Consider the following 16,496-nt stretch of genomic DNA (forward strand, 5'->3'; position numbering starts at 1 on the left):
TTGGCAACTTGTTAGAAAGGGAAGCGTCTCTGTCTGCATAGCTTACATTTTCAACAACTACCCTCTTTCCAATTACCTTGAAGCATACAAATCAAATTACAGATAAAAACATTTTTCTTAGAATGAGGTCCTCAGGGCGTGGCCTGCCATTCTAATGCCATTTCAGTGATCACATGTTCTGAACTAGGGAGAGAATCCCAAATCCTAAATATGTGATCTTGTCCCTTCAATCCATCACAGTGTCCTAGAAATGCCAGCATTTCAGAACGTACCTCTCCTACTCAAAAAAAAAAAAACTGCCCAGAAATCCTTTAGATGGTTTTGGTTTGGAAAATGTGTGCTTTTCAGCCTCACTCAGGCTCAGAGGCGGTTCTCCAATCTTGCCCTGATCAGTTTCCCCTCCCTGTCTCTCCATCATCTGTCTCAAGCATTTATCAGTTGAGCTTCTTCAAGGCCCTCTCTAGTCTCCTCTGGAGATAATTCCGCCTTCTGTTACCTAGAAAAGACATACTGTCAAGTGCGGGGTAGGAGGAGCAGTGCTCAGAGAAGCGAACCGGCAACTGAAAGAAATGTCCTGCTGTTTCTGACTTTGAGGTTTCCAGAGTGTGAGTTCCCCTCACCCCATGCGCTACATCAAGGCTATAAACCTCTATAGTCAAGATAATAGTTTTTAAAAACTGTTGTAAAATGTACATAAAATTTGTCATCTTAAGGACTTCCCTGACAGTCCAGTAGTTAAGACAGCATGCTGCAGGGGGCATGGGTTTGATCCCAGGTCGGGGAACTAAGATTTCATATGCCAAGTGGCACAGCCAAAAAAAAATTTATCATCTGAACCATTTTTAAAGTGTTAAGTACATTCTCTAAACTCAGGAGTGTCAAGTACCTTCACTGTGTTGTGCAACCATCTCTAGAACTTTGTCCCTCTTGGAAAACTGAAACTCTGTACCCATTAAAAAAAACTCTCCATTTCTCCGTCTCCACAGCTCTGCCCCCAACATTTGCCATTCTGCTTCCTGTCTCTGAATCTGACTGCTCTAGGTAATTGGAATCACACAACATGTGTCATTTTGTGACTGGCAAATTTTACTTAGCACATGTCCTCAGGGCTCATCCATGTTATAGCATGTGTCAGAATTTCCTTCCGTTTAAAGGCCGAATAATATTCCATTCTCTCTTTGTGTGTGTATAGGGTGCAAGTCCAAGGCTGGCCACTTTCTTTGGTTTCTAGAATTCAGTTTAATGTTTGATTCCAGTGCCCTACTATCACAGAAGATTAGGGGAAAGTCATTCCCAGGCATGACTCCTGAGCTTTTCCCACAGCTTGGAGATCCTCGGCTGTGCTAAGCCATCAGGAGGTAACTCTAGTAGTTGGACATCTGTTCCTGCAAATTGCCCTATAAATATCCCCTGTGCCCATCTTATGGTCACTCCATGCTGAGCAGTTCTCTGCTGCTCCTGTGCATGGTGGCTTTGGATGTGGGAGTCCTTTGTAGACTCTAACCCTCAACCGTTCACCCTGGGCCTTCGTCCCAGGGTGCTGCAGAGAGAGACTCAGAGCCAGTTCTCACCTTATCCCAGGATGCTCTTCTCTTCTTCCCCAAGCCAAGGGGAATCTCCTTCTAATCTGGGATACTGCTTTTCTTCCTATTGCTTCTTAAAGCTACCTGCTTTGTAAACCCCAGCACCTCTCCTCAGGGGGTGGGGGATGGGGTTAGGCTTCAATAGAAAAAGCCAGAATGTCTTGCAGGCTATTTCATCTTTCTGCTCTGCCTTTTTTGGGGCAACTTTGCTGTGTTCCTGATACCTGCGTCAATGTGGAGGAAGGAGATGGGGAAGAGAAAAATACAGGGAGAACAGATAAACATAAAAAATATGATCCAACAATACACATAGAGGAAAACAATAGAATGGGAAAGACTAGAGATCTCTTCAAGAAAATTAGAGATACCAAGGGAACATTTCATGCAAAGATGGGCACAATAAAGGACAGAAACAGTATGGACCTAACAGAAGCAGAAGATATTACAAAGGGGTGGCAGGACTACACAGAAGAACTATACAAAAAAGATCTTCATGACCCAGATAACCACCATAGTGTGATCACTCACCTAGAGCCAGACAACCTGGACTGAGAAGTAAAATGGGCCTTAGGAAGCATCACTATGAACAAAGCTAGTGGAGGTGATGGAATTCAGTTGAGCTATTTTAAATCCTAAAAGATGATGCTGTGAAAGTGCTGCACTCAATATGCCAGCAAATCTGGAAAACTCAGCAGTGGCCACAGGACTGGAAAAGGTCAGTTTTCATTCCAATCCCAAAGAAAGACAATGCCAAAGAATGTTCAAACTACCACACAATTGCACTCATCTCACATGCTAGCAAAGTAATGCTCAAAATTCTCCAAGCCAGGCTTCAACAGGACATGAACCAAGAACTTCCAGATGTTCAAGTTGGATTTAGAAAAGGCAGAGGAACCAGAGATCAAATTGCCAACATCTGTTAGATCATAGAAAAGGCAAGAGAGTTTCAGAAAAACATCTACTTCTGTTTCATTGACTGCGTGGGTCACAACAAACTGGAAAATTCTTAAAGAGATGGAAATACCAGACCACCTTACCCGCCTCCTGAGAAACCTGTATGCAGGTCAAGAAGCAACAGTTAGGACTGGACATGGAACATGGAAAGGAGTATGCCAAGGCTGTGTATTGTCACCTTGCTTATTTAACTTACATGTAGAGTACATCGTGTGAGATGCTAGACTGGATGAAGCAAAGCTGGAATCAAGATTGCTGGGAGAAATAGCAATAATCTCAGATATGCTGATGACACCACCCTTATGGCAGAAAGCAAAGAGGAACTGAAGAGCCTCTTGATGAAAGTGAAAAAGCTGGCTTAAAACTCAACATTCAAAAAACTAAGATCATGGCATCCAGTCCCACACTTCATGGCAAATAGATGGGGAAACAATGGAAACAGTGACAGACTTTATTTTCTTGGGCTCCAAAATCACTGTAGGTGGTGACTGCAGCTGTGAAATTAAAAGACGCTTGCTTCTTGGAAGAAAAGCTATGACCAACCTAGACAGCATATTAAAAAGTAGAGCCATTACTTTACCAACAAAGGTCTGTCTAGTCAAAGCTATGGTTTTTCCAGTAGTCATGTTTGGATGTGAGAATTGAACCATAAAGAAAGCTGAGTGCCAAAGAACTGATACTTTTGAACATGTGTTGGAGAAGACTCTTGAGAGTCCCTTGGACTGCAAGGAGATCAAATCAGTCAATCCTAAAGGAATTGAGTCCTGAATATTCACTGGATGGACTGATGCTGACGCTGAAGCTCCAATACTTTGGCTACCTGATGCGAAGAAGTGACTCTTGGAAGAGACTCTGATGCTGGGAAAGATTGAAGGCAGGAGGGGAAGGGGATGACAGAGAATGAGATGGTTGGATGGCATCACTGACGCGATGGACATGAGTTTGAGCAAACTCTGGGAGTTGGTGATGGACAGGGAAGCCTGGCATGCTGCAGTCTTTGGGTAGCAAAGAGTTGGACACAACTGAGCGACTGAACTGAACTGAATGATAAGCATAAATATGACCTTTTATAGAGGTGAAACCTTAACCCCAGGATGGGCTTTCTCTGAAGGAAGATAATATATCCAGTTGCTATTTTTTATTCTATAAAATAACACTTCAGGAATCAGTGTTGGAGAATGGAAAATGGAGAGTTGGCATGCTATTAAATTGGTGACACATACAGGTCTGGTTCTGCTCTGTTCAGTATGGGAGCCACCAACCACATGTGGCTAGTGAGCATTGAAGTGTGAATCCAATTTGAGATGTGTTGTAAGGAATCCCCTGGTGGTTCAGTGATTAGGATTCTGCGCTTTCACTGCTGGGGGGCCCAGTTCAATCTCTGCTCCAGGAACTGAAATCCCACAAACTGCACCGAGTGGCAAAAAAAAAAGGTGATGCGCTGTAAGTGAAAAATGCACCTAGAATCTCAAAGACTGAGTGGGGAAAAATGCAAATTACCACATGAAAAAATGTGAATTATCACAAAATCTATTTAATATAGATTAAATGTCAAACTGGTAACATAAAAATATGCATTGCATCAAATATTATTGATAAAATTAAGTTCTTTCTAACTTAATTGTGGCTGCTAGAAAATGAGAAATTATATATGTGGTTCACCTATTGAATTAGTATTGGATTGTATTGCTCTAGAGCGACACTAGCTGCATCATCACTTAAGTAGCTGTGTAACTTTGGGAAAGTTATTTAACCTTTCTGCTTCCTTTTCTCATCTATAAAAATGGGACTAATAAATTATTATTATACTATATTATATTACTGTTTATGTGCCATGTGCTCAGTTGCTCGGTCATGTCCAACTCTTTATGACCCTATGGACTGTAGCCCACCAGGCTCCTCTGTCCATGGGATTCTCCAGGCAAGAATACTGGAGTGGGTTGCCATTTCCTTCTCCAGGGGATCTTCCTGACCCAGGGAGCAAACCACATCTTTTGCATCTCCTGCATTGGCAGGTGGATTCTTTACCCCTGTGCCACCTGAGGAGCACACTGCTCTATATTATATTATTTGTGTTAAATGATGAGGAGGCGGAGAGAAATAAAGTGTTGTACTATGTTCAGGGAACTCAAATGCAGTAAAATTAAAGGCCCAGACTTTGGAGCCAGACCTAGGTTTGGATTTATCGCTTAGCTGTGTGATCTTAGTTAAGGTACTTAACTAATCTGATCTTTGGCTTTCTTATTTATGAATGGAGATGATGATGTTTGGGGCTGTCCTCATGGCACTAGTGGCAAAGAAGCCACCTGCCACTGCAGGAGGCATAAGAGACTTGGGTTCAATCCCTGGGAAGATCCCCTGGAGGAGGGCATGGCAACCCACTCCAGTATCCTTGCCTGGAGAATCCCACGGGCAGAGGAGCCTGGCGGGCTACAGTCCATGGGGTGGCACAGAGTCAGACATGACTGAAGTGACTGAGCATGCAGCACGCACGATGATGTTCACCTTATGGGTTGTTAGGAATATATTTATATGTGTGTGTGTGTGTGTGTGTGTGTATACACACTGTATGAAACACTGTGTGTATATATACACGCACACACAGTGTTTTAAGCAGTACCTGGTACATAGTTAACCAGTCAATAATTTATAACTTGTTATTGTCATAACCATCATCCTGTGGGTTGCTCTTTACTGTTATTACCCCCAGGTAAGCAACTTAAAGACTGAATTTGTTTACCTTTACTTCTGTCATTCCAATTCTCATGTTTGTTTTAATTCTTCTATTAAGTACATTTAGTTCTGACTTGCAGTCCATCTGCTTTGGTTTCCCAAGCCATCCCTTGGTTGGCTAAAGTTTATCTTCTAATAGTTTCTCCAAGGACGGAATCAGAGAAAAAATATCCCCAGTGTTTCCAAATGTTCTTTTCTACCTCTTTATACTTAAGACATCTTGGCTGGATGGAAAGTTCTGGCTCACATTTTGTTTGTCTTCTGTGTGTTACGGGTTGTGCTACAGTATCTTCTCATAGATCATGCTGCAGAGAAGAACTCCAAGGCCAGCTTGATTTTTTTTCTTTCATAAGTGACTTGTCTTTTTGCCTGGTTGCCTAGGAGTTTCTTTTATTCCACCAAGCTTTATTGAGATACAACTGACATATAGTATTGTAAAAGTTTAAGATGTACAGTATGATGGTGTGATATGCATATATTGTGAAATGATTATCACAATAAGCTTAGTTAAAGCATCTGTCACCTCACATAATTACATTTTTTGTGTTTTGAGAGCATTCAATATCCTCTTAGCAACCTTCAAATGTATAATACAGTATTGTTATAGTCACCACACTGTACATTAGATCTCCAGGATTTATTCATCTAATAACAAATTTCTAATAACTAGAAATTTGTACCCTTTGACCAATTTCTCTCCATTTCTCTCACCCCAGCCGCTGACAACAACTATTCTACTTCCTCTTTCTACAACTTTGGCTTTTTTTGTTTTCACATATAAGTGAGATCATAATAGCATTTTGTCTTTCTAATTTATTTCACTTAGCTGCCCTCAAGATTCCTTCTATCTCATGACTGATTAATATTGCATAGATAGATGTTTTAAATTTCTATACCCGTAAAAAATAAAATATAAAATCACATTTTCTAAATTCATTCATCTGTCAGTGGATAATTAGGTTATTTCCATGTTATGACTGTTGTAAATAATGCTGCCATGAACATGGGAGTACAGATGTCATTTTAAGACAGTAATTTCATTTTGTTTGGTTATATACCCAGAAGTGGGATTGCTGGATCATATGATAGTTCTATTTTCAGTTTCTTGAGGAACCTCCATCCTGTTTTTTGTAGTGGCTTCACAAGTTTACATTTCCCAGCAACAGTGCACAAACGTTGCCTTTTCTCTACATTCTCACCAACACTGTTATCTTTTTATAATAGACATTCTAACAGGTTTGTGGTGATATCTTGTATTGATTTGTTTTTCCCTGGTAATTAGTGATGTTGAGCACCTTTTCATGTGTGTGTTGATCGTTTGTATCTCTTCTCTGGAAAAATATCCAAGTCGTTTGCCCATTTTAATTGGATTGTTTGTGTTTTTGCTAATAAGTTGTTTGAGTTCCTTTACATTTTCTGTGTTAACTCCTCCTAAGATAAAAGGTTGGTAAATATCTATTTAATACTATTTAAATACTTCCATTCTGTAGGTTGCCTTTTGTTTTACTGATAGTTTCTTTCTCTGTGGAGACAATTTTTAGTTTGATATAGCCCCACTTATTTATTTTTGCTTTTGTTGCTTGCTCTGTTGGTGTCCTACCCCAAAAAATTGTTGCCAAAACCTGTATCAAGGGGCTTTTCCCCTATGTTTTCTCCTAGTAGTTTTACAGTTTCAAAATGTTTAAATTACTTAAGTTTAAGCCTTTAATCCGTTTAGAGTTGATCTGAAGAGTGGCATAAGATAGAGGTCCAGTTTCATTCTTCTACGTGTGAATATTCAGTTTTCCCAACACCATTTTTTGAAGAGACTATAATTTTTCTATCAAGGATTCTTGGCTCCTTTGTCAGGTATTAGTTGACTTTATATGCACAGATCTAGAGACTATCATACTTAGTGAAGTCAGAGAAAGACAAATGTCATATGATATCACTTATATATGGAATCTAAAAAGAGATACAAATGAACTTGCTTATAAAACAAATAGACTCATAGACATTGAAAACAAATTTGTGATTACCAAGAGGGAGAGGGTGGGGGAGGGATAAATAAGGAGTTTGGGATTAGCAGATACACATGACTATATGTAAAATAAATAAACAACAAAGACTTACTGTATAGCATAATTATGTCTCAATTTTAAAAATATGGGAAAAAAGGAAATTCCATTGCAGTCCGGTGGTTAAGATGCTGAGCTGCCACTACAGGGGGTGTGGGTTCAATCCCTGGTTGTGGAACTAAGATGCTGTATAGTGTGGGGGAAAAAAAAGGTGGGGGGTTAAAAAAAAAAGTAGAAAAGGAGTGAATTTTGGGTAATAGGAAAAGATGATGATTTTCTGAGAGAGTTTTTGTGTCCAATACTCCTGGCAAAATGGTGTTAGGAAATCTGTTCTGCTCCACAGTATTGTTCTGAAGTCCAGAAATGGTGTGGCTGTAAAAATTTGGCTGATTCTACCTTCAGAAACTAAACTTTTTTGTGTGTTGGTGAAGGAAAAATGCATGAAAGAAACTAGGTATTACAAAACCAAAATTTACTTATTTTAAGGTATGTTCTGCCTGTCTGGCTTAAGGAGAAAAAGCAACCAAGTCCTTATCCTTGGAAGACATTGTGATCTTGAATTAGGTATTTAAAGTTTGCAGGCCCATCACTCAGACTTGGCATCACTTCTTTGTTTCTAAGTGGTAATTTAATTTGGAAGCACCGACTGGTGCCTGTTTATGGTTTACTGAGAGCGGTTCTCTCAGAGGTCTCCTTCCTGCTCCCGAGAACTCAGTTTAATTCAATAGATGGAGCCGGAGCAGCTGCACTTCCAAAAGTATTGCCACATTACAGATTATGAGGCTGAGACTTTAATTATCTCCAAAGTCCTGCTCCTCCTAATAATGGCTTGCCTTGGATTTCTTATTAATACTACTCTGAGACAGTCCTCTGGTTAATTAAGCACTTATTAAATGCCTTGTGTGTGCTTTGGAGTCTCAATAGGGGTGAGGAGGAAATTCAAAAGGAATAGAAGACAAAGTTCCTATTCAGGGAACCCCAATAGGATCTCAGTTTAAGGTTTAAGAATTGCCCACCTACACTCAGTCTTCTTCTTCCCTTAAGTCACACCTTCACCTGATATATGGGAAGATCTCAGTTCAGTTCAGTTCACTCAGTCATGTCCAGCTCTTTACCACCCCATGGACTACAGCATGCCAGGCTTCCCTGTCCATCAGCAACTCCCAGAGTTTGTTCAAATTCATGTCCATCAAGTTGGTGATGCCATCCAACCATCTCATCCTCTGTCATCCCCTCCTCTTCCTGCCTTCAATCTCTCCCAGCATCAGGGTCTTTTCCAATGAGTCAGTTCACATCAGGTGGCCAAAGTATTGGCGTTTCAGCTTCAACATCAGTCCTTCCAATGAATATTCAGGACTGATCTCCTTTAGGATTGACTGATTTGATCTCCTTACAGTCCAAGGGACTCTCAAGAGTCTTCTCCAGCACCATAGTTCAAAAGCATCAATTCTTCAGTGCTCAGCTTTCTTTATGGTTCAACTCACACCCATATATGACTACTGGAAAAACCATAGCTTTGACTAGATGGACCTTTGTTGGTAAAGTAATGTCTCTATTTTTTAATATACTGTCTAGATTTGTTATAGCTTTTCTTCTAAGGAGCAAGCGTCTTTTAATTTCATGGCTGCAGTCACCATCTGCTGTGATTTTGGAGCCCAAGAAAATAAAGTCTGTCATTGTTTCCATTGTTTCCCCATCTATTTGCCATGAAGTGATGGGACCGGAGGCCATGATCTTCATTTTCTGAATGTTGAGCTTTAAGCCAACTTTTTCACTCTCCTCTTTCACTTTCATCAAGAGGCTCTTTAGTTCTTCTTCACTTTCTGCCATAAGGGTGGTGTCATCTGCATACCTGAGGTTATTGATATTTCTCCCGGCAATCTTGATTCCAGCTTGTGCTTCCTCCAGCCCAGCGTTTCTCATGATGTACTCTGCATATAAGTTAAATAAGTAGGGTAACAATATACAGCCTTGACATACTCCTTTTCCTATTTGGAACCAGTCTGTTGTTCCATGTCCAGTTCTAACTGTTGCTTCCTGACCTGCATACAGATTTCTCAAGAGGCAGGTCAGGTGGTCTGTTATTCCCATCTCTTCAAGAATTGTCCACAGGGAACCCCTTTATTGCTTGCTTTCTACCATGGGAAGAAGAATGATGATTTATATTCATATTTTCTATGTGAATATTGGACAATTAGACTGCATTCCATTTGCATTTTATAGTGTTCCGCTTAGAAGAAAGAGACCCCAGGAGATGAAACCATAGCCAACTGTTAAGATTTACCCACACTTGAGATTTGAAATTGCTTTTAAGACATTGTGTTGATTGTGAAACACATATATTCATTGTTCCATAAAAATGTTAGATGTTTATCAACATGGTGAAATAAGTCTATTTGCTTTAAATTAAAATAAAGGAGATCAGTCCTGGGTGTTCATTGGAAGGACTGATGTTGAAGCTGAAACTCCAGTACTTTGGCCACCTGATGCGAAGAGCTGACTCATTGGAAAAGACCCTGATGCTGGGAAAGATCGAGGGCGGGAAGAGAAGGGGACGACAGAGGATGAGATGGTTGGATGGTATCACCGACTCAATGGACATGAGTTAGGGTGAACTCCGGGAGTTGGTGATGGACAGGGAGGCCTGGCGTGCTGCAGTTCATGGGGTCACAAAAAGTCGGACACGACTGAGCAACTGAACTGAACTGAGTTAGTGGTTAATTTCCATAGGGCAAGACTGAGGAAAATATCTTAATATGTAATTTAACACAAGGAACTGCGAATTTTTCCATTATAACAAAAACTACCAATTTCACCACTTTCAATCCCTTTATGGATGTAATATGTCCCCTTTTATCAGACCCATATTATAATTTTAGGTCTCGGAATTTTAATCACCTCATTGTTTATTATTATTTTTAAATGATTCATTACTTTCTGAAAAGAGATGTGCCGTGTTTTCCTGAAAGTTCAGCCTTTGAGAGTCATCTTCAGCTTTTTTATATCCTTAAAACTGAGTAGGGATTTAGGGCTCAGGCAGTCAGCCGAATTTCCACCCAGGGGGGGCCAGTTCCTTCCCCAAGAGTCCTGGCCATGGGGAAAGGGCCACAAACTAATGAGTTCACAGTCCATTAATCACCTTTCTTCTCCTGCCCCTGGTATTGCTAATATTTCAGATATTGGAGGGAGAGGTGAGCCTTTCCTCACTGTGGCATGAAGATCTAAAAGTAAACAACTTACTGCTTTAGGGCATGTCATGTCAATATCCACCACACCTAGGGCACAGCCATATGCTCAAATGATATCAGTCTGTTATATACCATTCAGAAGAGTTTCTCGCATGATTAGGGGCTGTCAGTTATGAGACAGTGCAATTCCTTGAGGAAAGAACATGTTAGGTACTTGATCATTGTTTCTTCATAAAAAAATAAAAGGAGGAAGGATAGGAATTCTTACTGGAAACTCTGGATCCTGTGCTGAGTGCCTTGGAGGATATAAAGACAGAAGAGACATTGTGCACTTGCAAACAGAACCCGTAATCCAACTCTGCAGGCTGATACCATAGAAAAGCTGTAGGTCATAGCTCTCGGCCCCAGGATGGCCCTGGACACAGTGCTGTGTGGTGAGCTGTGTTGTTAGCAGCTGCTTACTAAAAATAAAGCCTTGTGTTTGTGAAGGATTGACTTAAATTGACAAGTTTGGATGGACTCCGGGAGGTGGTGATGGACAGGGAGGCCTGGCGTGCTGTGGTTCATGGGGTCACAAAGAGTCGGACACGACTGAGCAACTGAACTGAACTGAATTAGTGGTTAATTTCCACAGGGCGAGACTGAGCAAAATATCTTAATATGTAATTTAACACAAAGAACTGCGAATCTTTCCATTATAACAAAAACTACCAATTTCACCTCTTTCAATCCCTTTATGGATGTAATATGTCCCCTTTTATCAGATCCATATTATAATTTTAGGTCTCTTGGAATTTTAGGTCTCCTGGATTCAAGGTCTGGATACACTAATTCACCATCTCTGCCCAATGCTTCTCTGTGCTCTTTGGAATTGAAGGTTGACGTGCCAGGCAGCCAGGAATTGCATATGGCGCCAGCCTGTCTAATGGCGTGCAGCCTGAGAGTGTGTCCTGGCAGCAAAAGCACTGAGAGCTGTGGTTGTGGCTGGTTCATTTCATGGGAATTAAGAAGGGGCAGAAGGCAGATGGCTGTTTCGTGGAGAGGCTGGGCGAAGCTTGATGATGGAATCAGGCCGGTGCCTTGACTGAAGGGTGGGGTTGGGTAAGTGTGGTGGTGAGCTATGAGCCCCCGATTGGGAGCACAGGCAGATGCAGGGGCCTGGAGGGCTGGGAGGACAGTGCTCTGGCTGGGTTCATGGTGGCAAACTATTAGAAGGGACATCCGTCCTGGGGGGCCTTGACCCCTGGATTTAAATGCCAGCTCAGGGAGCAGGGCCCTGTTCACTTGACAGTGTCCACTCACCATGTATACTAAGTGCTCAATGAATATTTGCCAACTGAATAGAATAATGGGGACTTCCCTGGTGTCCAGTAGTTAAGAGTCCACCTGCCAATGCAGGGGACACGGGTTCAATCCCTGGTCCAGGAAGATTCCGTATGCCATGGAACAACTAAGCCCATGTGCCACAGTTACTGAGCCTGTGCTCTGCAACTGGAGAAGCTACTGCAATGAGAAGCCCGCACACTGCAACTAGAGAAAGCCTGCATGCAGCAATGAGGACCTAGCACAGTCAAAAATAATTTATTTAATTAATTAAATTTTAAAAGATTAATGAATTGGACTCTGACAACTGGACTTTATACTGCAGGTGAGACAAGGAAGTTTAACAGGGAGATGGTGTTTGGTGGCAGGTACTCTGTGGGCTCTTCCCCTGATACGTCAAAACATACCTGACCCGAGTCTCACTCATATGTTGAACTAGCCAGTCTGAAAAGTCTGTACCGGCTACAAATGACAAACAGCAGCTTGATGTGACCCCAGCTCCAACTGGTGTCAGCATTCTGGGAGCCTTCAAGTTGTTGCCACAAGGCCTAGGGGGATGTCAGGGGTTGGTGAGGGGAGAGAGTCCTTTGGGTTGGAGGATCTTTTAGGTCACCTTGGTGTCTCTAAGACACAGACCCTGTTGCTGTGCATGGCAGGTCTCTAGATGGCTTATACCTTGATGGTCAGAATCCATTGTGGTTTCATCTCCTCTCTGGTTTGACCTGGAGAATTTCAAACTCACAGAGCTTTCTGAATACTGAAATTTCTTGTGTCTCATCCCCCACACTCTTCTATTTTCAGCGGGGCTGTCTCTTTGGCTGCAGCTGTTTTGATTTTCCAGCTAAGTTCCTTAGAAGTGACCCAGATAAAAATGATAGCCCTTTCTGACTGCCTGTAGGATAAGTTGAAATAAAACCTCTACCTTCTGGGAACTTCCCTGGTGGTCCAGTGGGCTAAGACTCTGACGTCCCAGTGCAGGGGTCCTGGGTTCATTGATCCCTCGTCAGGGAACTAGATCCCACATGCTGCAACTAAGACCCAGCACAGCCAAATAAATAAATATTTTTTAAAAGTCATAAAAAAACCCCTCTACCTTCTAAGTTAAGCTTTTTATTGCCTGTGTTTTTTTCTTGTCTACTAGGTGGTTTTGTTTCATTCTGTTTGTTTTTAAAGCAAACCTAGTTAAAAGGGTGCTGCTGCTGCTAAGTCACTTCAGTCGTGTCTGACTCTGTGTGACCCCATAGACGGCAGCCCACCAGGCTCCCCCGTCCCTGGGATTCTCCAGGCAAGAACACTGGAGTGGGCTGCCATTTCCTTCTCCAGTGCATGAAAGTGAAAAGTGAAAGTTAAGTCGTTCAGTCGTGTCCGACTTTTAGCGACCCCATGGACTGCAGCCTACCAGTCTCCTCTGTCCATGGGATTTTCCAAACAAGAGTACTGGAGTGGGGTGCCATATAATTCTATTTGTTTATTTTATGTTATTGCACTGGCTTTTTTCTAGTTGTGGTGAGCAGGGACTACTCTTTAGTTGCCGTGCTCAGGCTTCTCATTTCAGTGGCTTGTCTTTGTTGCAGAGCACAGGGCTCTAGGGCTTGTGGGCTTCAGTAGTTGTGGCACGTGGGCTCAGTGGTTGGCGCTCCCAGGCTCTGGAGCACAGAGTAGTTAAGGTGCACAGGCTTAGTTTCTCCCCAGCACGTGAAATCTTCCTGGATCAGGGATTGAACCGTGTCTTCCTCATTGGTGGGTGGATTCTTTATCTCTGAACCACCAGGGAGGCCCTAGGTGGGCCGTTTTGAGTTGTTTTGTTTCCCGATCCCCAGTGTTGGAATGTGTAGCTGCCTAATGTTAACGACTAAACCAGTGGAGTGATAGTTTAGTGGCTCCTTGGTCAGGGGAGCACATCCCAGCTCACTGCTGCCCCTTAAACACACTTTCCTGTCCTTGGATCAGTGAGTGGCCACTGTATTTCCTTGGAAGCTTTTCCTTTGATGCTGAAGGAGTGGTCCACTTCTTGACATATCATTGACAAGCCTGGGGAAAATGGAAAGCCTTGACTCATTTGAGACTTTTAATGAGAGAAGGCTGCTACTTAACACGTCTAGGCTGAAGCAAGCAGCTGGAAGTCAGTTTTGCTGTCACAGGGTCAGAAAGTCCTGCGGGCTCCAGGTTTGCAATTGGCAACAGCCTGTGATATTTTTGGAGTTCCCAGCGTGGAGCTGGGCACTCATCACATTTCACTCCTGGGGCTGTTGATGGCTGCAGAGCACTGGTGGCTATCCATCTCTGTCAGGGATTGTCACTTGCTTCTTAATGAATATGGCTATTAATACTGTCTCACTCGCTCAATCTTTCAGGAGGGCAAAGCTCTGGTGTTCCTCAACTTCACCATGCCCTTCTGGACTACATTTTAAGAGTCAGGAACGTTGACTCTGGTCTGCCCCGGTCTGTCCTGGTGGTTTAGGGTCAGTCCTTTGGGGGTGGATAAATCTCCTATGTCATCTTCCTAGACCTAATGGTGGTCCCTCATTCTCTGTGATTGTGGATCTCGGGCATCTGTGGACTGTTAAATGGGATGCCATCAGAATCTGCTGGGGGAGGGGCTGCAGGGGCCTCTGTAAACCAGTCATCCCTTTTCCAGGACAACTAGTCAGGGTGCTGTGTTGGTACAGTCACACCAACTTGGATTTGATACTCTGCTCTACCACTTTTGCCTTGGTATGAGCTGGGACAACTAGCTCTGCCTCCATTTACACAGCCAAGAAACAGAAACAGGAGTAGAATTTGCCTGCAGAGTTGTGGTGAAGAGAGATGAGAAAATGTTTAGAAAGCCCTAAGCACAATGCCAGGCACATAGCAGATACTCTGAAAAGGTATTTATCATTAGAGAATAGGGACTCAGCTTACTTAAGTAAAAGCATCAGTGTTCTCTGAGCCAACTGCATACAGTCTGTGAAATAGATTTGTTGTGTACGTTTTTTTTGGGGGGGGGGTAAACTGTTTTGAAATGGAATCTTTAAAACTAGAGAATACATCTGCTAAATTCTTATCTACACAACCTTTTATAAGCATCCCAAAGCAGAGACTCCCCCGTAGCCCCCACGATGCCTTAAGTGGTGCCAGGTGGTGGCTGGGCCCACAGATGCCACTGAAAATGGGTGAGTGGCATCTGCTAAGTGTGGTTGCCTGTTGGAGTTGCCACTGACCTCGTATCCACAGCAGACAAGGTGGAGAGAACTGTAGGTAGAGAGAACTATAACTGTAAGAAATGCCCACATGCTCTTTATTTTTAAATATATTTTTTTAAATGTGGACCATTTTTAAAGTTTTTATTGAATTTGTTATAGTATTGCCTCTGTTTTACATTTTGCTGTTTTGATGCCAAGGCATGTGGGATCTTAACTCCCCAAAATCGAACCCACACCCACTGTATTGGAAGGTGAGGTCTAAACCACTGGACCACCGGGCAGGTCCCACCCACCTGCTCTTTGTGGCATCTTGCAAAACTACAGGATGATATCACCACCAGCATATTGATATTGATGCTGTCAATATGCCGCCCCAGGTTCCCTCGTGTTGCACTTTTATAGTCATACCCATCTCCCTCTTCCTCCTACACCATCCTTAACCTCTCAAACTACTCACATGTTAGAGCCAGGATCTTAGTGGAGGCAGACCTTCTGTCCCAGCCTTGGACCTCTTACCCATGGGATGAACTTTGGTTGACTCAATGATTGATTGCTACAGCGATATAAATACCTATATTTAATTTAGCCATATCATTAAAAAAAAGACACACAGCCAGACCAAAACCTTAACTGAGACAGCAGAGTTCCAGAAAATAAGGCCAAAGAATTGTTAGCACATGAGGGAAAAATACCAAGTTGTGAAGGTGGTTTCAGAGGAGCAGAAAGTTTCAGCTTGGTCAAGAAAGGCGAGGGTATTACTTTCATAGACCGTTGAGTTTCCCCGCCCCACAGTGATAACTCTGGCTTTCATTGGATGCTTTTTGAATATTTTTACTCTTTATTTTATTTGAGTGTTATCAATAAACTCATCTTAAAATATACTGGCTGCTACAAATATTTCCTTTATGAGGACTTATTGCATCCTAAAGTCTGCATTTATGATTTCTTGAGATGATAGCATTTTCTTAGGGATTTCACTTCTGAATCTCGGAAAGAATTAGTGGGAAAAATGGAATTTGATGTTCAGAAATATTCTAGAAACTTGGCCAGGGTGTGCCGGGCCTGCTCAGACCATCAGACGGTTCTGGAGCCTCCTGCAGTCACTTGCTCACAGGTGTTTCCCTTTCAGGAGCTGGGGTCAGAGAAGATGTGTTTCTCATCTGGAGGGAGATGGAGGAAGCTGGCAGCATATTGGCCCAGATCCAGAGGCTGGTGGCCGAGACTCCCAAGACCAGCGTGGCCACAACAGACCATGGTGGGTGCTGTTGACAGGCATGAGTGTGAACGAGTCAATACTGAGTTGTACTGCCACTGATCAGGGATTGGAACTGTTTCCATGTTCCTTACCAAGGAGAGCTCCTTAGTCTGGCTGGTAGGAGCTTCTGAGGGGACTCTCCAGAGCTCTGTTGTGTGTGTGTCTGTGTATGCATGCACATGTGTGTGTCTGTGTATGCATGCACATGTGTGTGTCTG

The 16,496-nt window shown here is 42.6% G+C and overlaps 1 protein-coding gene across 4 annotated transcripts in view; it reads left to right on the forward strand.

Annotated features, from left to right (window-relative positions):
* The window catches only part of VWA3B (von Willebrand factor A domain containing 3B), a 200,621-nt gene that overhangs the window by 61,587 nt on the left and 122,538 nt on the right, over positions 1–16,496 (forward strand). For all 4 annotated transcript variants that reach the window (XM_010829610.1, XM_010829609.1, XM_010829611.1 and 1 more), the window contains exon 8: positions 16,153–16,278. In XM_010829610.1, coding sequence (XP_010827912.1) covers positions 16,153–16,278 — 126 coding nt within the window. The remainder of the gene's footprint in view (positions 1–16,152; positions 16,279–16,496) is intronic.

This window comes from Bison bison, unplaced genomic scaffold (genome assembly GCF_000754665.1).
Source record: "Bison bison bison isolate TAMUID 2011002044 unplaced genomic scaffold, Bison_UMD1.0 scf7180017864508, whole genome shotgun sequence".
Lineage (NCBI taxonomy): Eukaryota > Metazoa > Chordata > Mammalia > Artiodactyla > Bovidae > Bison > Bison bison.